The sequence below is a fragment of the Osmerus mordax genome, chromosome 9 (genome assembly GCF_038355195.1).
Source record: "Osmerus mordax isolate fOsmMor3 chromosome 9, fOsmMor3.pri, whole genome shotgun sequence".
Taxonomy (NCBI): Eukaryota; Metazoa; Chordata; class Actinopteri; order Osmeriformes; family Osmeridae; genus Osmerus; species Osmerus mordax.
This window is the reverse complement of record NC_090058.1, coordinates 10,476,342-10,500,726: the sequence shown is the minus strand read 5'-3', so window position 1 is coordinate 10,500,726 and position 24,385 is coordinate 10,476,342. Positions and strand designations below refer to the sequence as shown.

Genomic DNA, 24,385 nt, shown 5'->3' with positions numbered 1-24,385 from the left:
ATTGCTTACTCAACACACACTCCCAACACACACAGTATATTCACACACGAATAGCAGACGCGTGCATACACAAACCCTGCGCGGTACCACTGAGTTAGCTGAAGGCTTCCACGCAGTCGTGTGTGTGTTTGTCTGGTAGGGATTTTGTTAAAACGTTAAGGGGAGCGATTTTATTCACTTTTAAAATGCAGCGGATCAGGGGTTCTTTTTTGAGGGAAGGAGGGAGGTGGGGTTTGTGATGTTGTAGGTTGAAACTCTTATCGTGTTGGGCCACACATAGGGGGATTTGATGGGGGGCGGGGGGTGATCAGGCTTAGAAGGCACCAGCTAGCTTACCTGGGGGTGGGGTGGCTCAGGGCCAGCTCATAGGCCACACACACACAACACACGTGCTCAGGGCTATTCTAGAAGACTAGAGAACAGTGAAGAAGCTCTGAGTGGTACTTTCATTCATCTCCACACTGATAGGAGTGTGTGTGTGTCTGTGTGTGTGTGTGTCTATGTGTGTGTTAGGCCGGCAGCTTAATTCCCTGCTAATCCAGAGGCTGTTAAGAAGACACGCTGTAAAGACTTCTCGCCCTCTCGTACAGCGGAGCTTTCTTAGGTGTTGTGACTGTACTTTACGCAACAGTGCTGCATACTGGACCTGGACGAGGACCAGGATTGTGCACAGCTGAGCGGGCAAGTTCCACATCCACATCATATATCAATGGTTATCCTTAGTGGCTTTTTACTGGTCTTCATTGTAGTGGGATTAAACATAAATGCATCTTTATTTTTTCATACACTACGAGTAGGCTAGATATAGGCATAAAGGGGTAGGGGTATATACAGTATCTAGCAGATACTGTATATACCCCTACCCCAGCACAATTCCTACTGTACCCATGTATCCAGCTCTCGTCCCATCTACACAGCACTAATCCCACAAACCTCAGCTCTAGAACTAGCCAGCACTAGTCCCACCAACCTCAGCTCTAGAACTATCCAGCTCTAGTCCCATCTACCCAGCTCTGGTCCCACCAACCTCAGCTCTAGAACTATCTAGCTCTAGTCCCATCTACCCAGCTCTGGTCCCACAAACCTCAGCTCTAGAACTATCTAACTCTAGTCCCATCTACCCAGCCCTAGTCCCACCAACCTCAGCTCTAGAACTATCTAGCTCTAGTCCCATCTACCCAGCTCTGGTCCCACCAACCCCAGCTCTAGAACGATCTACCTCTAGTCCCATCTACCCAGCTCTGGTCCCACCAACCTCAGCTCTAGAACTATCTAGCTCTAGTCCCATCTACCCAGCTCTGGTCCCACCCGAGCAGAAGGCCTACCACAGCACGTCTTCCAGACATGCCATGAGGGGGCCTGGAGGACAGGAGGCTGAAACGGTGTCTCGCTCTCCCGTCACTCTCCAGAGCTGGATCAATAGGACAAGGGCCCAGCTCCTCACAGCCTCAGGACAACAAAAGCCGCTAAATAAATCATCCTGGCCCCCCGATTGGTCCAATGCACTATTCATCGACTGGGAGTCCCACTGGTCGTGACCACTCCAAGTCCCCTTACGGGGGTGTAAAAAAATAAAAAATAAAGGAGGGAGAGAGGGATGAAGGGTGTAGGGAAGGAAGGGAGGGATGAAGGAAGTGGGAGAGAACAGGGTGAGGACGACGAGAGGAGATCAAATGAAGAGGGAAGGAGAGAACCAGAGAGGATGGGAGGGTAAAGAGGAGAGCGATGGAGGGGGGGGAAGTGAGACCCATACTTATTTCCGTCTCCCTGTTGCTACATGGAACAGGTGCAGCACCAGGAGCAACAATATGTCGTTTTACAATGGGGGTGAGGCGTGGAGATCTGTCGGCTCAGTTAACATAGCCAGGCACTCCCAGGACCCCCCACACGGACGGACGGACGCACTCACTCACACACACATACACACACACAGACACCCGTTGGCATCATAGCCTGCTCCGAGAAACCGAAGGGGCAAATATGCCACATGGTTTAAAGCCAAAATTTTTCCAGGGCAACATTGGGGATTGAGTTATTCTGGGCTGGCGGGTGGATGAACAGACAGAGGAAGAGAGAGAAAAAAACAGAGAGAAAAATAGATTTCCCTAGGGCCAAGTGTTTTGCATTGTGTTTAGTTATTTATGAGAAATCTTCCGGGGAGTGGATTGCAGAGGTCATGGCATCCTGGCAGAAGCACATGTGTGTGACTGACACACACACACACACACACACAGACACACACAAATAGGAGACATCTGACAGGGGGAGAAGAGGCTCCCTTTCTTCCACCTTCCTCCTCTTCCTCCTCCTCATTATGGTTGACAACAATGACACGCTTTGTCTCAGCTGATGGGCTCCCTATTCAAATATTCATGGATTGGATCTCTGCTCTGTCTTTCAATCAATCTCTATCTCTCCGCCAGCCCCTGTCTTCTTCCAGGTCCATCTTGGTTATTGACGAGGGAGGGAGGGAGGGTCATGGAGATACTGAGGTCAGACGGTCTAATTTGTCTCATTCTTCTTCATCGGGCTGCTCTCAGGCCTAATTATGGGCGAGGATGAGGAAGAGGATGAGGGGCTCTTTCTTCCTCTGTTCCTCTGGGAGGTGACCTCAGACTAGCCCCTGGCTGCTGGGTCGCTCCAGCAGCCCCCTGGTCCTGACACACTGGGTCTGAAGGCCTGAAACTAGGGCCAGGTACTGCTCTATACTGACAGTATAGTCACAATGAGAGGGATGAAGGGAGGGATGGAGGAAGAGGCAAGAGTTAGAGAGCAGAAACAGAGATGGACAGAAAGAAAGACTTGAAACCCCCCCACCCCTCCCCCTTTTTTGTCTCCTGCGGTGAATACCAACTAGGAGGAGACTAATTAACCTTATCACATTGCCTAAGGATTCTATCAATGTCAATGTAATTTATCCCTGCCCCCCCCCCCCCCCCCCCCCAGAGGCCCTATACGGAGCGCGTGAGTGGGTATAGCTGTAAATCGAGTTTGCATTAATGTGATCCTGCATGAACAAAGTGACCTATTCACTTATTGAGAAGATACGGGTTAAACAGCAGCGAGTGGTTGGGGGTGTTTAAGGGAAGCACCAGGAGGGGGGGGTCTGCTCTCTCTTCCTCACAGCTCCTCTGAAGGACCGCAGCACCAACCCTGATGTTACAGATGCTGACCCAGAATCTGGTTAGCATATGTATGCAAACTATTCTCAGCCTAGCTGTGCGGCTAGTGGAGTCCCGTTTACCAGTCTGACTTTATGGATGTGTCTGTTTGCGTGTGTTTGTGTGTAATTACGGTTGTCAGATAGGACTTGGCGAGCGGTTGTGACATTTGTTGGGTTTTAGCGGTTGTGACACGCTGTCAGATGCGCTCTGGCCACAACGCCAGCCAGCGTGACCTTTCTGCGGCTCGGCACTTTCCCCAAACAGGCTCTCTCTTTCCCCTCCCTCTCTCCCTCGCAGACTCCATTTCCCTCCCTCCCTTTCTCGTAGCAGCTAGTCATTCCAGCGAGGTCAACATTGGACCAACCTAAGGAGAGAGGAGTGTAAGAGAGAGAGAAAGAGAGAGAATAAACTGGCCAGAGAGAGGCAGCAACAGTGCCCGAGGGACTCCGCACAGCTACAGAGGGATGAGGAGGACGAAAAAAGGAAGAATGGGAGGACGGAGGGCAGCGGGTGACAAAGAGGAGGGGACGGGCAGAGAGAGGGGGTGGTGGTAAGAGGCCGCGAGGCCCGCTGCGGCAGACACCTGGAGGTGAGGAGGACATGTAGGAGGTGCTGGAGAGGGCAGAGAGACGGGTGGCGGGGGGTGGTGGAAGAGCAAAGCACACACCGCAGACCCGCCTGGGCCGCTTAGGGCCGTGTCTGAAGCCACGCCCTGACAGCACCATCGTGTGTCCCCTTCACAGGGGACGCTTGTGTGACGTGGCTGTGAGCCGTCGAGCTGAAGAGTGTCTGTGTGTGTTCATACCTTGTTGGGCTGTCCGAAGAAATGGTTGCCCGCACAGCGCTGGTTAATGACGTCTCGGATGAGATGCTTCTGCCCGTTGTAGGTGGTGAGGATGCTGATGCGGTCGCCGGGGTAACCAAGTAGGCGCATGTACATGAAGAGAGCCACAGAGTACTCTGCCTCCGCCAGGTTCTGGAGAGAGAGAGAGCGAGGGAGAGAGAGGAAGGGAGAAAGTTAAACTGGTGAGTAAGGGGTGATGGGTTGGAATGTGTGTGTGGTGGGGGTGGGTGGGGGGGGGGGGGGTTGGAGTGGGGGGGAGAACTGGCCTCTTTGTGGGGCCACATGTGTGTGTGGGTATAACAGGGTGTGTGTAGGGAAAAATGCAAGCTCATTGGCCGGCAGTTGAACCCGGGGGGGGGTTGGGATGCCTAATTAGATTTTGTCATTTACACACACACATACACACACACACACATGCAGTCACTCACACACCGCCAGTGACAATGCAGATGTGCCATCGCCTGGTCCCTCCACACCTCCATGGAAAAGTGGCGACCACAGCAGTGTGGAGGAGAAGGGCAGCGATGTGGAGATGCCAGTCCTCTGGGCCCTGATCCGGGTCACACAGGCTGGCCCACACCAGCTGAGGACTGCAGGCTGCACTCTCTCTCTCTCTCTCTCTCTCTCTCTCTCTCTCCACCTACCCCCATTTTTCAGCCTCTCCCTCTTTCTCTATCCCTTCCCCTCGGTATCTCTCCTTTTTTATATCCCTTCCTCTATCTCCATCTCTTCTTCTCTCCGTCACCCTCTTTCTCCACCCATCCATCCATCGCTCTCCCTCTCCCTGCCGGTCTAGTGTTTGCGTTCCCGGCAGAGAGCCTGTCATACATACGTGAGTAGCCATTTTGATTTGGGCTGGAACTAAAATGCTTATCTGACTCGCAAAGCTCAACTGAACTACAGAGTCCTCTCTACCGAGGTAAAGTCTGACTCAGGTAGTAGATGTGCACCCATGTGCTCTGCACTGCACCCTTCTAGTTCAGAAGCACACGGTGGGGATATTCTGTAACGGAAAGCGAAACAGTGACCTCACGCTTCTGACGGGAGCAGGCCTCGCGTCGCTCGCTCCTGAGGCTCTGGGCTGCAGGGCGGATCACGGGTTCTGTATCATTAAAGTCATGTACGGTTGAATTTGAGAGCGAGACTGTTTTAGTAGTAAGCGTTTCAGTGTGATCATCTTTTTCCTCCGACGGATCCTAATCAATCAAAAAAAAAGTGACGAAAGATGACACCCAAAATCTTTTAAATTCACATTCGAAAAATGTTCTTAAGTCCCCCCCACCCCCCTTCCTCCTCCCTAGACGCACAAGGTTTACAAATTAAAATCGTGTGCTCCTCAAAATGTCACCAAAATAAAATGTATAAAGGCCAAACAGAATGCATAAATCTGTTTTAATGAAGCCTCCATAGAGCTTCTCATTAAGGAGGGCCTCCTGAAGCCTGGGCATCTGGTACACGACCAACCCCAGACCACCTAACACACACTGGGCAAAAATGTGTGATGTTGTTCAAAGCCCCGTCTTACCTACCCTGATAATCACGTCCTCTTACCATGGAACATTTAGAGAACATTGGCAAAATATTGCACTCTTGTGTTCCAGCTTAAATAGCCTGTTCACAGCAGTGGTCCTCAATATATGCATACATATGTATATATGCATGCTTACATACATATAGGCTGAACAAAGTCTTGCTGAGCAAGATTACAACGGCCTTCCCATACATTCAGATAGGCAGGCGTGCACACGCACACACACACACACAATGTGACCGTTTTTCGGCGGCGCCCTGCAACTGCCTACAGGTCTCATGTCTCTGTTTAATATAAATGTGATCTCAAGCCCAGAGATCCTCCCTGTAACCATGGCAACGCAGCTACCTCAGCCCCGCCTCCACGGGTTGAGTTAAACACCCAGAGACAGGAGCGGAGAGAGAGAGAGAGGGGGGGGGGAGGGGCAGAGTGCAGGAAAGCGCAGTAAGACACACTCCTCCTAGTCCTTAACCAATCAGTCTAATGTGACCGGCGGCTCTTACAGTGTGTAAACCCAGCACAAGCCTCTCTCGACAGAAACCCCCCCCAGAAAGACAGCGGCCTGAAAGCAGCTGACTTGAACACAACATATGCTAAGATGTGTGAACAAGGCTGGACGTGAGGGAAGTGATTCTGTCGCTATGGGAGACCGAGGGGGGTGGGTTCTTGGTGACCCGCTGGAGCCCCGTGAAGGAGGGGGGTGACGGTGAGAGGGAACTAGCAGGTGCTAACGTCACTGCTTTTAGCAAATGAGCCGAGGCCAAGCAGGCGGGGGATAGATGGCTGCTGGCTGGCTCTCCTGTTGCTGCCGCCTGATGGAGAGCCCCGGGCTGTGTGTACGTGTGTGTTGGTGTGTGTTCAATGGGGTTGTGATTGTGTTTGCACAGCTGTGACGGGAATTCAACAACATTGGACTCTTTTGCCTCTCTGGTGTCCAATTGTAACCCTCTACCCTTTGATTATGTGTGCTTGTGTGTGTGTGTGTGTGTTGCGGGGCAGGGGGAAATAGAGAGACATGGGTAACTCCCTAGAGATGCCTGGAAATGGCAACCTGCAAACGGAGAGAGGTTCATGTGACCTGATGTACCAAGACACATGACGTCCTGGGCACATGCTGTGCATCTACTAACAATGGGCAGCTTCAGTGGAAGCACACACGCGCTCTGGTGCACGCGCTCGCACACACACACACACACAGCGCGCTACAAGGTCTGAGTGCAGGGCTCTGTAATGAAAAACACAACGTGTCTGTAAGTCTGAAGGCCAGAGAAGTGGAGTTGTCCTGTACAGACTGTGTTAGTGGTGCACTACATGGACTAATGAATATGTCATATGGACCTGTCCCCAAACCATTACGGTTAAAAATAAATGACTGCGCAGAAGTCTTTATGTGAAGTGTGTTTGTGTGCATGTGTGGAGGGGGAGGCTGGGAAAAAGGGTCATAACTGGTGAGTGTGTGTGTGTGTGTGTGCAGCACTGTGCACTACTGACCTGGTAGAAGTAAGGGTTGGGCTCCGACTCGCCCACACCGTTGAAATCCTCCACGTTGACCAGCTGGAAGTCGAAGGTGAGGCCAGGGTTGGGTGCCTGGAACTGGGGTAGGAGCTGCACGTGGGGCAGGTTTCCCAGATGCTTATAGCGCCAGTTGTACAGGTTACAAAGACTGGGGAGAGGGCAGGAGAGAGGTAGGACAGGGTAGGTGTTACAGACAGTTAGGCTCTGTTTAAAAACACAATGGATCCCAGGACTTAGCACAAATGCTAGCATATGTGTTAGCTTGGAATGTGTGTTACCTTAGCATACGCATTAGCTTAGCATAGGCCCTGATCTATATTTCACTTTATACAGGTTCAGTTACAAGCTAGCACATGAGAAATCCAGACGTCCCACTTCGCCAGAGGACACTCAACCTAGACCTGGGGTTTATGCTAATGTACCACTCTATACCCATAATGTATTCATCCATGGCTTATTAGCCAACGAGACAGGCCTGAACTCACATGACCTAACAGTTCTTTTACTGTTGGCTTATGAACGCGGCCCTAGGGACCTTGCTAATGGGCTAGTGAGGAGGGCTAAGGTTGAAGTGAACTGGAAGGGCTATTTTAGGATTTCAGTTCTTTGTTACCACACAGCAAAGCAGCACACAGAAAACCCCAAATTCTTCTTTTGTTTTACAAAAACGCCATGCCTCCACCCCTCCGTCGACGCCTAACCTCATACATCCCTGGGAGCTTTGTTGAATTCGACAACGACGCCGTCCGAGTCATTGTGGACGTCCTTGTAAAAGAAGAAGATCTGGGGGGAGGGGGGGATTTCAGGGAGCCAGGCGGTGAAGCGAGGCCGAGGGAGGAGCCTACCTTGCGCGGGCGCGCCCCTGCGCGTCCAGGTCCACGGTGGGCACCCCCAGGCGTACAAAGCGGGTGAAGAGGGACTGCTCCATGTTGGAGTACTTCTGGAAGGCCATGTTCTTGATGACGGGCGGCAGCTGGTGGTGGTCGCCGATCATGATCCAGCGCTTCAGGCGGCTGTAGCCGTCCTCCGGGTTCTGCGGCGGGGAGGAGGAGGACGACGGGGAGTTTGAGAGGGATGTAAACACACTTTGTATCTGTGCTGGGTGGCAAGGATTTAAGCTGCCCTCCACGGCCTGTGGTGGTGATGGGGGGGGTGTGTGTGTGTGTTTGGGGGGGGTTCGGTCAAGCTAGATCTGTGTAACACTGTTTATGATTCACCCCCCAACCCCCCCTGTGATCTTCCCTACATTTCAAACACCTCTCTCAGCAGCGACGCTTACACATGTCTGCTTTTCACACTGACACACTGTCTCTCCCTCTCTTTTTCACTCGCTCCTTCCGACATTTCTCTTAACTGAGCGGTGAACTCGTGTATGCTCGCTGGCAGGAGAGTGGTGCGATGGAAAGAGGACACCCATGGGTATCAATAAAGTATAGCTTTTCCTTTCAGAGGCGGATCCAGAATATTTGTCTCACAGCAGGGGAGAGAGACAGGAGAGACAGTAGAAAGAGAGAGAGGGGGAGAAAGAGAGCGAAAGAGTACGGGAGAGCAATAAAAGATAGCTACAATATCTGCCTCATTACGAAACCAGGGCTGATTAAGGAGGGAGAGGAGAGAGAGATAAGCTATCTCTAGTATGTGCCTCATGACTGAGGCCAGGCTGATGAGAGGCAGAGTTTAATTGGAGCTTGACCCCAAACAAACCTGATGCTAGCCAGGCTCATGAGTCAAGCCTGATTCAATCAGCCGTAAAGGAGGCGACGTGGAGCAGATGAGGACTGAGAAGGAGTCCCCTCATTTGGCCTGCTCAGGCCGTGATTACAGCGGCGAGCGAGCGAGCATGGACAACGGCTGTAATGGAGCGAGAGAGAGAGGAGGAGAGTCGAGGTGAGAGGGGAAAAAGAAAGGCGAGGCGGAGAGAGAAAAGGAGAGAGTTGAGGAGAGGCGAGGAGACTCAGAAAGCGAGGAGGAAGAGAGACGCCAGGTTGCTGCTGGACACACTGGCGTGTTTAATGGTCTTCTGTGTAAACAGACGCCAGGGTTATCTGGGGCAATTAGAGCCCGTTAGTGGAACACATCCAGTCTACCTGACGGAACAGCAGCCTGGCTGGCTTCACGTGTGTCAGGGCCTCCTGAGAGAGAACAGACTGACAGACACGCCCAGGCGTGGCTGAAACACACTAATGCCCAGCGCTCAGCAGGATTGACACGTTATGTAATAAATATATCGGGGTGTATTCGTAACTTAGTACCTCAACCTGAATAAAACAGTGACACAACAATGGGGGTTTGGACTGATCCTATTACAAATTTAGGATTTTGTTCTGATGAGATTCTGGTCCTAATAATCCAGGGATTTAGTCGGTGTATAAATCAATCTGGATTGATTTTACCTGCAGCAGGAGCGGGATGAAGGTCTCGATCTCCAGAATCTGAGCTGACTCCTCCATCAAGATGTTGTCATACTGAAGAAACAAACCACACAGACGCCAAGAATGAATGCCACTGAATGATCCGGTGTCACGCACTTAGTGAACGGATGTGCACGTCGCTCTGAACAGACGTGTCTGCTACATGACTGTGTTATTAGAAGTGATACATCTGTGGCCTGGGGGTGTGTGTGTGTGGGGGAACCTCACCTTGAAACCCAGCTCCACCAGGTCGTGGCGTTTGAGGGCGGCGTGCGTGCAGGTCATGGCGATGATCTTGGCCTCCTTCACCAGCAGGTACTTGGAGCGGTCCAGCCCGCTCCTCAACAGCTCGAAGGCTCGGAACTCCTGCAAGGCACACGGGGGGGGGGGGGGGGGGAGAGGTCAGGGGTCAAACACGAAGGGGCTGATCTTTCTTGACAGGCATTGGCTTTGATGTACAATGGTGGGTCAAAGGGGCAAATGCCGCTCAGAGGTCACACTAGAAGGGTCACAAAACGCTATCTTGCTTACTTAGGATAACCGATTCCCAGAAAATCCTTGAGGTTTGCTCAAAAAATCAAGGAGGGGAAACAGGACACTAATGGCATGCACGTGACCTCAAGTCCCTGCTCAGGAAAACTTTCGGGTAACCATGGGATGCATTTAAGGTGTAACGTTACTGTTCAATATATTTTCTGTTGCAGATTCTCTTACATGGCTAATATGGGAGAGGGACATTGGGCGCATTTGTTTCGGGTCGAGAGACTACCAGCGAGTCTGTTGGCTGATATCATGAGTCTATTAAAGACCTGGATGCCGAAGGGGTGGAAGGTGGACGAGAGGGGAAGTGGGTAAATCGATGTCCTATTTCGGGAGCGGGGCAGTGAGGGGCCCTCTGAGGGCAGCGCCACATCAATAATTGACGTGTTACTATTTTAACATTAATATTAAACCGATCAAAACATGCAATATTGATGAGGCCTATTTTTAACCCCCCCCCCCCCCCCCCCCCCCCCCCCCGCGCTCGGCTCCAGGATTACTTGGAGAGTGAAACTAAGACGCAGGCTAGTGAGTCCAGCTGTTGGAGCAGAGAGAGACGGGAGCAGGGAGCAGGAGACGAGCGAGGGCAGCGTCTGGTAGGAACTGGGAGGTCACATGGTCTCCCTGTCCGTCTCCACAGTGATGGAGGGACGAAGGGAGGGACGAAGGGAGGAGACGAAGGGAGGGGACGAAGGGAGGGACGAAGGGAGGAGACGAAGGGAGGGGACGAAGGGAGGAGACGAAGGGAGGAGACGAAGGGAGGGAACCCCCCCCCCCCCAAAAAAGCGAGGCTGACAATGAAGAAGGGAGGGAGGGGAAGGAGGGAGGGAGGCAGAGAGGAAAGGAGGCAGGGAGACAGGCGGCCAGACAAGATCTTTTTCCTTCTCCTGTGGCACCGGGAGGAGGGGGAGAGCCTTCTGAGCGGAGGAAACAGATATCACCCCCCGAGAGCAGCCGAGGTCTCTCTTTGATTATCTCCCGATACGAGGGCGCCAGATAAATCAAGGCCAACACACGTGTTGGGGTGTTACCTCTGGCCAATAACTTCTTTATTGCTTCTCTGAGGCCTTCGTGTAGGCCCCATAAATCTGTAATGTTGTTGTTATGTCTATATGAAGACCGGGCACACCTAGGAGAGGGACACTGGCTCATCTTGAGGTGTGTGTGTGTCTGTGTAGTTGGTGTGTGATATGTACGCTCTATATTATATGTGGGTGCGTGCATGCGTGTGGAGAATGTGTGTGTGGTGAAATGCAGAGTCTTTGCCAGACCCTCGAATCTTTCCATTGGCATCTAGAGACGGCGACTTGTGCCACTGCCAACAGGGTCACGCCGAAGAAGGAGAGGAGAGAGTGTGGAGGGTTAGGGGGGTGGGTGGCATGTCACCAATCATCATGTAAGCCTGAGCCATCAAGCACACTCATGAAAGCAGAGCATGAGAAAGATGGAGCGAGCGAGGGGGGCAGGGAGAGAGAGAGAGATAGAGAGAGAGAGAGAGAGAAGGAAAAAACAGCCTGTTCTCTTCTCTCTCTGAGAATGGCGACATTCTCTCAGGCTGGGCTGATGAATTCAGCAGTTTTGACATCTGGGGCTGGCGTGCATGCGGCGGCTCTTTAGCTCGCGCGCCAGGACCCATGAGGAGGACAGCTGTTGAATCACATGCAGGGAGGCTACCGTGGTAGCTAGCGCGCTAACGGGAACCACCGCCGGGGAGGGGGAGACGACGACTGACCCATCACCACTCTGCCTGGGAGAACTTGTCAGAGGGGGAAACAGTCGCTAGTGCTTGTGTGTGTGTGTGTGCGTGTGTGGTCACAGCTGGCCTGTGAGGGACACTGAAACTGCTGACACGGTGAGTGTTTTTCTGCTTGTGTGAAAGACTGGGCTGAAGACCTGTGTGTGTGTGTGCGCGTGTGTAACCCCTTTTTTCTACAGCCGGGGAAGGATCTCTCTGAAGTGTGTGTGTGTGTGTGTGTGTGTGCGTGCCGACCAGTGTGACCTGCTTACCTCCAGCTGGGTGAAGATCTTCTTGATGTGTCGGTAGCAGCCCTCGGCGATGTCCATGTCCTCCTCGTAGACGCGGCCCCTGAACACGGGCTGGGGGGCGTTGGAGAAGTACTTGTGGAAGGGGAAGTGGGCGGCCACCGCCCCCCGCCTCCACCACGCGGCCCTGCTTGGGCCTGACCTTGCTCATGTACTCCTCCCAGCGAGACATCACCTGGGACGAGAGAGGGAGGGAGCCCCTCTTGGATGTCACGGTCTGGAACAAGGGGGGCGGCGCGTCGCCGATGTTCCACGCACGCACAGGCGGACGTAAAAACACAACACAGGAGCTTTGAACGCAGACTACTGTGTTGAGACCCCAGAGGTGAACGAGGGTCATCGCACTCATCTGATTCTAAAACTCACATGAGAACTTATTGCTTCACTCTAGAATACAACTCCTACCATCCCTCTCCTCTCCATCCATCCATCCCCTTTCCATCCATCTCCTCTCCCTCTCCATCCATCCATTTCCTCTCCTCGTCCCATCTATCAAATCCCCTTGTTCCGCCTCCATGACTGCCCTAGCCTTCTGTCCCTCTACTCTCTTCTATTCCACTCATGGTCCATCCCTCCATTCCATTGCACGCCTGTTTGTCCTCTCTTCCCCTCTCTCTCTCCACTGCACTCCTCAACCCTTAAAATGTCCACTCCCCCCCCCCCCCCCACCAGACAGGGAGGCTAGTCTCCTTTACTCCAGACCTGGGAGGGTTATGTAAGCTCTCGGTTCTGCCGGTTATGACAGCCGCCGCTGGTCCCCTCTCTCTTCTAAAAGGTTCTTTATCTCCAACATCTATTTCGGGCTCAAGGAAGGAGGAGGGGGCGGGGTGGTCGGGGGTGCAGCGTCATAATTGTCTGTTGTGGCACTCTTCCTGGAGCCCCGCGAGCGGTAATGAGGTGACGGGAATAAACAGCCGGGGATAATATTTAGATATTCGCTGTCTGGGCGAAAACGCTGGAGTGAGAGAAGGAGATGAGGGGTTTGAGTACTGTCACATCACGCTAGGAGGACGCACCCGGAAGCACGTGTGGCGGGGGGGCAGGGAGATCACCAGACGAGACAGCTGAGCCGTTCTAACGATGGTAAATAAGACCGGAGTTGAAACCACGTCAACACACCCAGGCAGACAGAAGCCCCTCACCTGGTAGAGGCGTAACCACGTCAACACACCCAGGCAGACAGAAGCCCCTCACCTGGTAGAGGCGTAACCACGTCAACACACCCAGGCAGACAGAAGCCCCTCACCTGGTAGAGGTAGAAGTGTCCGGCCGTCTCGCAGGTGTAGGACACATCTCCAGGGACGTCCAGGCTCTCCTGCAGGCGCCCCACCTCCCGTAACAGCTCCAGCCTCCTGGCCAGCACGTAGTTCACCCTCCCATACCTGACCACACACACACACACACACAGGACGTGGTGAAGGAGTACTTTGTCATGCACCCCACCCCCCTCCACCTTTCCTCCTCCCATCTAGGTTTCCATAACCTTCATAAGAGCTCCTCTGGGCCTCCCTCCCCCTCCCCCCCCCCCTCCCCCCCACCAATAATAATCCAATCAGATCAATCTATAGCTAACTCAATGGGATTACTAATAAGGGCTGTTGGTGAGATGATAAAGGGCATGAAATACCATTGAAAATGAATGGGCCTAATGCTGTTGCAGCAGTGATGATCCTCTAGATGTTCAGTATATACACAATTGCTATATGCTTGCATATAGAAATATAATAATACGGATTTATACGTAACTATTTTTTGGGGCATCTCTTATGACTGTCAAACTGAATGAATACCAGACCAGCGTGTATGAAAGAAGGCCTCAAACAAAGTCATCTGATCAGGCCTCACCATAATAAGAATAACAACAGGGTGCGATTAGTCGGTAACACCAGGACATGCCAAGTCACATTCCGAGGGGCGGGGATAATACCCGGACGAGGTGTGTTCTATTTATAGACCCACGCTAAGCTGCTCAGCAGATAATTCAATCAGAATCACATTGGCTGGAGATAACATTAAAAGAAGTACTGACCTTGTTTTCTAATGACAAAAGACCTGCGACTAGCTATGTATCCGAGACGACGCACACGCAAACGCACAGGAAACACACTCAATTAGAACGGAACGCGAGGGTGTCTCACAGTGGCTCTCTTCTTCCATCCCTTTCTCCTCTCCCAAACACCACTTTGATATCTCATTAAGCGGGAGGACACGGGTAGAGGAAGGAGAAGGATCGTTAATTAGCAACGCTGCAACCTTCCCTTTGTTCGCTGGTGAGAGGATGGGGTTTTCAGACCAATATCCAGTGCTAATTGGACTGTGGTTTACTGGGGTGGAGGGAGTCAGCATGTTGGAGAGGTTGAGAGAGCCTGTAGAGGCTGGGAGAGTATTTGTAGAGGCTGAGAGAGTATTTGTAGATGCTGGGAGAGGCTGTAGAGGCTGGGAGAGTATTTGTAGAGGCTGAGAGAGTATTTGTAGATGCTGGGAGAGGCTGTAGAGGCTGAGAGAGTATTTGTAGATGCTGGGAGAGGCTGTAGAGGCTGAGAGAGTATTTGTAGATGCTGGGAGAGGCTGTAGAGGCTGAGAGAGTATTTGTCGAGGCTGGGAGCGAGTCTGCAGTGTCCATTCTTCTAACGAAAATCTCATCTTTACAAAAAACTGGTGTCTTTCAATGCTAGTCTGCTGTCTTTCACGTGGCTCAAATTCACCCAGGACGCATCATGATGACAACATCCCCAAACTACTTTGTTATTAATTGCATGTTTATCATGGTATTGTTCATAAAACCATTTCTTGTACGCATTGTGCTGTAAAACCAAGACACGGAGGATCCACAGGGCCCAATTTGTCTCGACAGACCTGCTATGTGTTGCTACCAATCTCAGACAGCACGAGAACACGCTGGAAATAGAAGGATGGGATGAATATTCAATGAGGTCCGGTTATTTTTATCCCAGGGCCCTTTATGTGTTTGAACACAGATGGGCAACTTTAAACGTGAAAACATTCGTCTGATTCAGGAAAAAGGCGAGCAGGGGTAAAAAAAATAAAATAAAAAAAGATATATGTAAGAAATTGCGGCAGTCATCCAACTGTGAATGTTTTGGGTATCCTCTGATGTTGAGAGCTCTCTCCATTTCTCTCTTCCTCTCCTCGACATCCCCCTCTCAGGTTTGTGGTAAGTGGTCTAAAGTGTGCTGGCTTCCCTCACTCTGTGTCTGGGACGGGCTCGGACTGAGTCAATGTCCCTCAGGGCATTTCAGGAATCACAACACACACACACACACACACACAATGTGGGTGTGAGAAGCACAGGGGCAGTCCTGGGTAAGACTCTAGTGGGTCTCCTCGTCTAAAAGCAAACAGCTCCCTGCATTGCCTCTGGCGCACAAACAACTAGTACAACTGTGTGTGCTTCTTCTCTCTCTCTCTGTGTGTGTGTGTGTCTGCATGAATCAGAGTACAGGACACGAATCCCACACAAGTTGGAAGTTTCCCTTCCTAAGCAGGCCCCTTCAGGGCAGTGGCTGACTTAGTCAGTTTACGGCTCAGTTCAACCCAGGAGGTCTCCTCCCTTCACTGTTCCAGCCTGACCACCTGCTCGGACAAACAAGCCTCAAATGGGTCGCTAAAACCTGGACTGAGGGAGGGCCCTGCACCCGGGGCCCGTGGTGCTGCTTAATGAGGCAGGGCTGGGAGACTGGGCCTGGGGGGTGTGGAGGAGCAGCCCTGCCTAATGAAGAGGCCCCGGGCCGTGGAGGAGAACATGGGGAGTATTGACTAGGCCTGTCACTGTGTTGGCTTAAAGCTAATGGTGTGTGGGGGTAGCTGTGTGTGTGTGTGTGTGTGTGTGTGTGTGTGTGTGTGTGTGTGTGTGTGTGAGTGTGTGAGAGTGTAGTCAGTATTATCCTGATAGTGGTGACTGTTGAGTGTGTGTGTGGGTGTGATGATCAGTATTATAGTATTACCCTGTGAGGGGTGCCTGCAGTGTGTGTGTGTGTGTGTGTGTGTGTGTGTGAGAGAGAGAGATAGGTATTACAGCAGTACCCAGTGAGGTGTGTCTGCAGTGTGTGTGTGTGTGTGAGAGATCAGTATGGTGGTCCTCACCTGCTGAAGTCCTTCTCCGTCTCCAGCTCCTCCTCTCCGTGGCCCATACGCAGAAGGTGGCGCTCATCGATGTCCAGCGCCATGATCTTCTCAAACAGCTGGTTCAGAGCCTGCCAACAACACACACACACACACACACAATTACCTGCCTGTTTATCATCATTAAAAGACAATCTGACGTTGAACTTGATTTGTTCTGTGTATATGTATGTCAGTTAATAAGACGAGTAACTAAGAACACACGCACGGAAGAGATTACAGGCCCTTCGCATGGTTATCCGGGTCTTGGGAACATATTGGCTTAGAATGTCATGCTCGAGTTTCCTGCAGCGGCTGGAGAACGTTTCTTTCTACAAGAACAACATCCTCCCAGCCTCCAGTGCTTTGAATTAAGATTGCTTAGCATGTGAGGGAGCAGACCTGCTCTGCGATGACAAATTGACATGGGAGAACAGAATGTGTCGGGGGAGGTGGAGCGGGCTTTTTCATAACTGTATTTAGCGATTCTGCCAGCTTGCTGCCTGAATTTGGGGGGGGGGGGAGAGAAAGGGGGCAGATTACGTTCTGATTAAATAGTGAACCTACAAGGCTGAGGCCACAGGGGAGCTCCAGTTGTAATTTTCCCTCTCCAACTTCTTGGGGGACTTTATCAGTGTGATTAATGGGCCGTTCTGGGACATAGCTGGGAATGGGCCTGGCAGGGCGCACTGCTCTGTGTGTCTCTCTTATCTGTGTCTCTCTTATCTGTGTCTCTCTTATCTGTGTCTCTCTTATCTGTGTCTCTCTTACCAGCGTGTCTCTCCCTATCTCTCGGTCTGCCTTTGTCTCTCTGTCTGTCTGCCTATCTACCTGTCGGTTTATAGGACCCCCCCCCCTATCTCTCTCTCCCGGTCTGTTCATCTCCCTTTGTACGTCTTTCTTTCCATCGGTCTCTCTTCCCCTTTGTGTTTCTCTCCCCGAGGTTTGTTTGAGAGATGTAATAGGGACACTTAACATGCTTTTACACCAAGACCAACCACAGGGAAACATAGGGATTTAGAAATGGGGAGGTGCAGTACACAAGGGTGTGTGTATACTATGTGTGTGTGTGTTTGTCCCCTACCTGGTTAGAATGTGTGACAATGAGGGTCCTCTGTTCAGGGAAGTTGTGGTAGAGGTTGGAGATGATCTGGACGGCCACATCTGTCTTTCCTGTACCTGGGGGTCCAACAACCTGGGGGGGGGGGGGGGGAGAGAGAGAGAGAGAGAGTAGCATGGAGATGAGAGCAGAGAGACAGGAAAGAGAGGAGAAAGGTAACAGTTAGGTAACAGTGTAACAGCCTCAGAGATAACATAGTGGTTCTGACAGGGGGCTCTAAGCCTGTCAGGTCCTGTACAAACACACACACACACACACTGCCTGTTCAAAGCTGGGGACATGCAACCCTGCTGCTTGGCATGCTAGGTCATCCCTACAGCCTGTACACACAGACAAGGACACGGGGAGAAAGACAAAGAGAGAGAGAGAGAGAGAAGAAACGGAGCGAGCGAGATAGACGGAGAGTAGGAGAGAGGGACACGGACAGAAGGGAAAACCTCCTTGACCTTCAGGAGGCCTCATTGCATTTCAACTCAATCCAGAACAGCCGAGGCACTCAGGAGTCGCGTCTCTGATACAGACCATCTCCGTGGTGCCCCTCCCTGGGAGAAGCTCCAGGGCGCGGCCACTACTGGTGAAGGGCGGCAGGGAGGAGGGCCAGAGGTCCTGGCTTGGCTGCTAGCGAGTCAGCGACGTGCCAGGGAGGGGAGGAGGTGGTGGGGGGGGGCGAGGTGTGTGTGTGTCGGGTGAGGAGAGGCATGCGGGCTCACTTGTTTTACGACTGTGTTGAGAACTAGCCTGCCATGTTTACTCCCGGCGGCGCTACGATAAATAGCCCCTCTGCCAGCTGCCAGTCATCAGCCCACCAATGCACTGCCGGCGAGCCACTCACAGGCCTGTGAGCAGTGTGTGTGCGTGTGTGTGCGCGAGCAGTGTGTGTTTGAGTCAGAAAAATTATAGAGAATTGGAGCAGGCTGCATTGGAAAACAAGGGGTCTGTGCATGTGTGTGATTATGTGCAAAACGGGAGGTGTGTGGTTAATGGTGTGTGTGAGCATAACGACATGCTAGGTGTGGCTGGATGTGTGTGTGTGCATGCCAGCCAGCCACACGATTACTTCAGTGGTGGGCTATGGGTAGCCTTTCAACGGCACCGGTCTGCACTGGCATTCAGCCAGCACAGCCAGCCAGACAGCCAGGGGTGTGGAGAGGGCCAGACCAGGAGTGCAGCTGGGGTGGTGGAGGGGGCGGTGGAGCTGGGGCGTTGGAGGGGGCGGGCGGTGGAGCTGGGGCGGTGGCGGGCGGTGGAGGGGGCGGTGGAGCTGGGGCGGTGGAGCTGGGGCGGTGGAGCTGGGGCGGTGGAGGGGGCGGGCGGTGGAGCTGGGGCGGTGGAGCTGGGGCGGTGGAGGTTCTTACCATGGTCAGTCCTGGCTGCATCCCAGCACGAATAGCCTCCATCTGAGTGGGGGTGAACTGGATGGTGTTTCTGTTTAAAAAAAAACAAACGAAACAACATTTCCAAACGGTTATCATGTAAAGCATCGGGGGAGTCACGTTTGAGACCTCTAAAGAAGCAAAGCGGGTGTTTTCAGAGGCGTCTGTTTGGGGCGCTGTGGCGCTTTGAAACCATCATGAAAGGCGTTTCAGACAAGGTACCCGAAGGACTTGTTGTTGCTCATTAGATTTCAATATCAAAGTGCAACTTTAAGACACTGAGTTAGTTAGCATCAGATGAATGCGACAATTTCACGAGGAGGCAATTCAAGGGATTATTTTTTTTCTTCCCCGGGTGCGATTAACATTTAAATATCAACAACCTAGTTTGACACGGGCAGGTTGGGAGGCGCCAGGCTGGGTTTGTTTGGGAGCTAAGATGCGAGGCAGACTCAACGCAACAGACATCACACGGCAAACTAACAATGGTCCCTGAGGTGTGAGATAGAACGGTGGGGCGTCCAAACGCCCAACTTTGCGCACAAACAAAAACCTACGCTCAGATCTCCCCTGACAGATATGCAAACACTTTAAGCCTCTGTGGGGTTTTTGCACAGTGAAAGTCTATCCACTGTAGGCTAGGCTTGCTGAGGGCGTATGGTACTTAAGCTTTTGGGAGGTGGTTGCTGTGTTGGTGGTGGGGAGGCTAAATTTGTGCTAGACAGGGAAGCATGTTAGGGGTTGGAGCACGCAATCCACTCCAGTCCTGGAGCTGAAAATGAGGGGGGGGGCTCTGAGACAGGGGGAAGGTTTTGAGGCTGGGGAGAGAGATCTGAGGCTTAAGGAGGGCTCTGAGGCTGGGGAGAGAGATCTGAGGCTTAAGGAGGGCTCTGAGGCTGGGGAGAGGTCTGAGGTCAGAGTACAAGTGGTGCTATTGCTGGTGTCCAGTATGTGGGGCCTGTGGAGACGCTGGAGCCAGATGAGCTGGGACTGATGGTGAGGAAGTCAGGGCCTTGACCTATGCACAGGGTTACCCTTACCCACCCCCCAGGGGTCGACAATTGACCTTTCCACTCACCGTTTGGGCTGGTTGTAGGGGTATGGCCCCCGGTTAACGGGGACGTGAGGCTCCACCACCAAAATCCGGTCTTCCTCCTTCTTCTTCTTCTCCTCCTCCTCCTCCTCTTCCTCATTTGCCTTCCTCTTCTTGCCCTTGTCTGCCCTGTTCTGAATTGGGAACTTGATTCTGAAAGAAAGACATGCTCACGGTCAGATGTGTGCAGCAACTGATTTAAACATTCATTCCGTATTCTTCTGGATGTCTAACCTATGAGGACAAGCGAGAAAGGATTTGATCTCAGGAGTACATTGAACTGAACTACTTATTTTTTCCTCAATTAATTCTCTTCATTCTGTTCTACGGTGTAGCATGACCTATGACCCCTACCGGAAGGGGGGTATCTGAAGGTCAGGGTTCTCCTCGGTGACCTTGACCGTGTAACCGGGGAAACAAGACTTCAGGTGGTCGAGGGACAGGAAGGTGTCGTTGAAGTCCAGCGTGGAGATCTGATTGGGCATCTTGGAGTAGTGGGCGCTGCCTGGGTCACCGTATCCCAGGATGATGTCGTGGAGCCAGTCGGGGACGACGCACTCGGTGTTCATCAGATTCCTGATGGTCTCCAGGACGGCCTGAGGGAACGAGGAGAAACTCAGGGTCACCGCTCAGGGTCACCGCTCACGACCACCCCGCCGCGGTGGAAGATATAGTGTTGTTACAGCTAATGATTTCCCAATACGTGAGACATCACATATCACCACCCACTCCTGTCAGACACAAAAGACTTCAAATCTGAGGAGATGGATCCATACATGAAAGAGAATGTTGAGATCACAACATTTATTTTGGGCCAGTTTGATGAAAGTAGGTCGATTTTTTGGGGGGCTTGTCAATGTTTTAATGAGCTGCCAAATGCCTGCTATCCTGCCTGTGCTTATCTCTCCACTGTAAATCAGCAGGGAGTTTCACCATGAGCCAGACGAGTGGTTTTCACTTTCATGGTCAAAAGTATCCAGGAACTTTGGAAAAGACTTAATATGACATTGCGAGAATGCATAACAGCATCAGGAGAATAGAAATGATCAATGACATTAATGAATACTACTTATTTAAAATCAAATCGTTCACAATGACCACCGTGAACAACATAACAGCTAATACATCTTAAAAAGCCTAAACTAATGAGAAAACACAAGATGAACCTAAGTAACGAGGGAGAAAAAACAACGACAGTTGTCATCATGGAAACCCTCCTCTGGTCTTCCTGCCAGTGGCAGCTTCTCAGAGGCAACCTGATCTAATAGTGTGTACAAACCACAGGCATGCTCCCAGTGTGTGTGTGTGTGTGTGTGTGTGTGTGGAAGGGGAGAGTTCAAGGTCACCCAGGAAGGAGGGCCCTGTCTGGGATCAGGGGGAGGAAACAGGAGGCCTTGAGCTAGTGTGTCCCCCCCCCCCCCCTATCATCACCACCCCAGCAGCCCAGTTGGAGTGATTCATCACCCAGCGCTGGAGTGGGGAGGGCCCGGGCTCAAGGCCTGGAGGGCAGGGTTCCGTCGACGAGATGGAGGAAGGGGTAGAGGAGCGCTGGATGAAGGCTTTGTGTCTGGGTTAGAGGTCGAGGAGCGCTCGCTGTGCTACCTTGAAGTGGCTCTACTCAGGGTTGAGTCTATCAGACTTTCCAGACAGTGGTAGGATGGAGGTGGTGTGTGTGTGTGTGTGAGAAAACAGTAGAGAGAGGAGGGGAGGGTATGGAAGGAGTAGAGAGGGAGACAGGGAGAAGGTGATGGGTGTGGGGGTTCCAGGTGAAGGGAGAGGGCACCGTGGCACTACCTTGAAGTTGTTCTCCTTGGGCTTGCGCCTCATGATGATATTGAAGCTCTCGTACGGGTCCTCGGTGCTGTTCTGGATGCTGCTGGTCATGTCCTGCTGGTACTGGTTGGGGTCCAGCCACACGCGGTATGTTCTAGTATCACCTCGGAGCTTGGGCTTGGGGTCAGGACCTGGGCGGAGGAGGGAAGACGTCTTCAATGCAGCTACGTTGCGGAATGTTAGCCTGCCCCACTGCCCATTCGAAATGTCGCAGACTCCCCCTTTAAAAATCGCTAAGTTTTTTGCAGCTAGACAATGCATGGCCAAGAGGTCTGAGATCATAGTTTGGAGTAGTTGGATGTCCCCTCGTCAATAAGCCCTGCTTTCCAACTACAGTGTGTTTGTATGCATGTAGGGACAATCAGAACATGAGCTATGTGACCGTGAACATCCCATAATATGTAGGGCACACCCATTTCAACATGCGTTGCATAATCCTCAAGATAATAAGTGGTCTCTGGTCTCCAGACGCTAATGAGGTACTGTATGGTGCTTCAATTTGGCAATGGTCAACACTTATATAAGACACAGACACACAGACACACACACACAGAGGCATGCACTTATGCATGCAACGTCCTTGAAATCAGAGACGGATAACGAGGGAGGGGGGGGGAGAGGAAGCTCTAAAAACGACAGGGACAGTTTTTAGAGGTCACCCTTGCCTGGCTGTTCCACAAATCCCGGAGCATCTTCTCTGCTCCCAAAAAAAAAAAAAGAGCTTAGCTCTCCAATCCTGGCCCGGACGGTGTTATGTCCCACCTCAGCACGAACGGGCATTACACCCTGATTCCACAAACACACACCCCCTCGCACACGCAGACAGACACAGGCCAGGGGCTTTGGGCTCATTCCCTCAGGGAGCCAGCGAAGCAGAGAGGGCAGCTTTCGCAGACATCTAAATGGGATTCCTGCCTGCTACCAAACACCCCAGCCTTGCGGGGGAAATTCTATCCTTTGGGCCTAAGCCAGGTCTCTGTGTGTGTGTGTGTGTATCATCCAATCACCTCTCCTAAAAGAGTGTGCGAGGGGGACAGCTATGTGTGAGCAGTGTACCGTTCCCACAGACCATCCTTGGACAGGCAGGGTCTTCAGACGTGACCCATGGCACGTGGCATAGCAGCAGGTCAATAAATAAAACATGGAGGGCCTTTCCCTCAGCTAAGATGGCCGCCCGAGGGAGGGCGGGGGGGGGGGGGGGGGTGGCCCTCAGGGGCCACGCCTGCCGCCCCAGGGTTAATGGAATGTTAATGAGAGCCGGGGGTCGGGTCTCTCTGTGACGGTCACTATGACAACTTGAGAGCTTGCGGCACCTTCTAGAGGGAGAGGTGAAGGTTAGTGGTCTGGTGGAGGAGGAGGATGAAGGTGTGTGTGTGAGTGTGTGCACCTACCCTCCTCTATGACACGGCCCTTGTCGTCCAGCATGCCCTGCACCTCGCAGCCTCTCACGTACACCAGGCCCGCCTGCTCCACGAAGGGCTGGCGGCGGTCGAAGCGCGTGCCGTAGAGCAGGTTGGGCCGCACCGTGATCAGGAAGCAAACGTCGTGCTTCCGCAAGCCTGGAGAGAGAGGGAGAGAGAGAGAGAGAGAGAGAGAGAGAGAGAGAGAGAGAGAGAGAGAGAGAGAGGGGAAGGGGGGGACAGAAAACGCCCTGTCAGCGCTCGCCTGATCTTTAAAACATGAAGCTCTAATTATACAATGGGGGTGGGGGGGGGGGGGGGCAGAGGGAATCAAATCACACCTCAGGTGAAAGACAAAAAAGACAGAGAAAGCAGAATAGTAAAAGAGGAGAGCGGGGGAGGGAGGTGAGAGAAATAGAGAGAGAGAAATAAAGAGAGAGAGGATCCAGGCAGCAGGATATCCCTAACATTGAAGTGACATTGAGCCAGGCCGTTTCAAAGACTCAGAGGATTAGTGTGTGGGAGGACAATGGAGATTCCCCTCCAAAAAATCCATAGATAGATTGCAGATGAATCCATCGCTGTGGTAATTGTTGGACTCTGGGGAGATCTCCGTATGCCTGCTTAAGCTCCACTGTTGCTCTGCATTTAATGCTGGACACACACACACAAGGTAACCTATAGTTGGAAGGGAGAAGGAGAGACAGACAGAGAGAGAGAGAGACAGACAGCGAGAGAGAGAGAGAGTGTGTGTGTGTGTGTTACCTTCCCACTCGTGCTTGATGTGGTCGCGTACATTCAGGTTGATGGTGATGTCGGCGCGGACCCGGGCCGGCCAGTTCTCCCCGATGTTGGGCTTGGCCACCTCCACGATGGAGAAGGTGGTGATGGTCTGAGCCATCCTGGCCCAGCCCCCGAACACCACGCCCCCGTACTCGGAACACCTGGGAGGGAGGGGCGGAGGAAGGGGTCAGACTGGGCCTCTCCACACACACACACACACACCCCTAAACTGACTGCTTCTAAAGGGTTAGACTGTGCCTGTCCACAAAGACCCCACCATAGTATACTATACTTTACTATACAGACTGCCTGTGAGGAAACAGGTTTGTGAGAGTTCAGAGTTCCCTGTAGGAGAGCTATAGAAGCATAGAGAACCTTCAAGTAAACACAACCCTGTAGAACCCGTAGGACCGCGTCCTAGTTCCTATCTCAGAGTGTGGGTGGCTGTCGCAGGCGCTGAGGGGCTCACCAGGGTTTCATCCGCGACACCACGTCCTCGATGTCCTGGCGGATCTCGTAGGTGGACTCCAGGCGGAACAGGTTGAAGTTCCTCAGCAGGTAGTCGTGGAGCGTGAGGAACTGCAGGTTCAGCTTGGGCAGGGCCAGGCAACCT

The 24,385-nt window shown here is 52.4% G+C and overlaps 1 protein-coding gene across 1 annotated transcript in view; it reads right to left on the bottom strand.

Annotated features, from left to right (window-relative positions):
* Positions 1-24,385, bottom strand: part of aqr (aquarius intron-binding spliceosomal factor) — a 43,477-nt gene that overhangs the window by 6,000 nt on the left and 13,092 nt on the right. Inside the window, 17 exon segments of the mRNA XM_067243462.1 lie at positions 3,970-4,140; positions 7,031-7,202; positions 7,900-8,087; positions 9,448-9,519; positions 9,694-9,831; positions 12,013-12,156; positions 12,158-12,223; positions 13,295-13,430; positions 16,153-16,262; positions 17,255-17,365; positions 18,646-18,715; positions 19,742-19,909; positions 20,111-20,352; positions 21,551-21,720; positions 22,981-23,148; positions 23,755-23,933; positions 24,242-24,383. Of these exon segments, the coding sequence (XP_067099563.1) occupies positions 3,970-4,140; positions 7,031-7,202; positions 7,900-8,087; positions 9,448-9,519; positions 9,694-9,831; positions 12,013-12,156; positions 12,158-12,223; positions 13,295-13,430; positions 16,153-16,262; positions 17,255-17,365; positions 18,646-18,715; positions 19,742-19,909; positions 20,111-20,352; positions 21,551-21,720; positions 22,981-23,148; positions 23,755-23,933; positions 24,242-24,383 (2,447 nt within the window).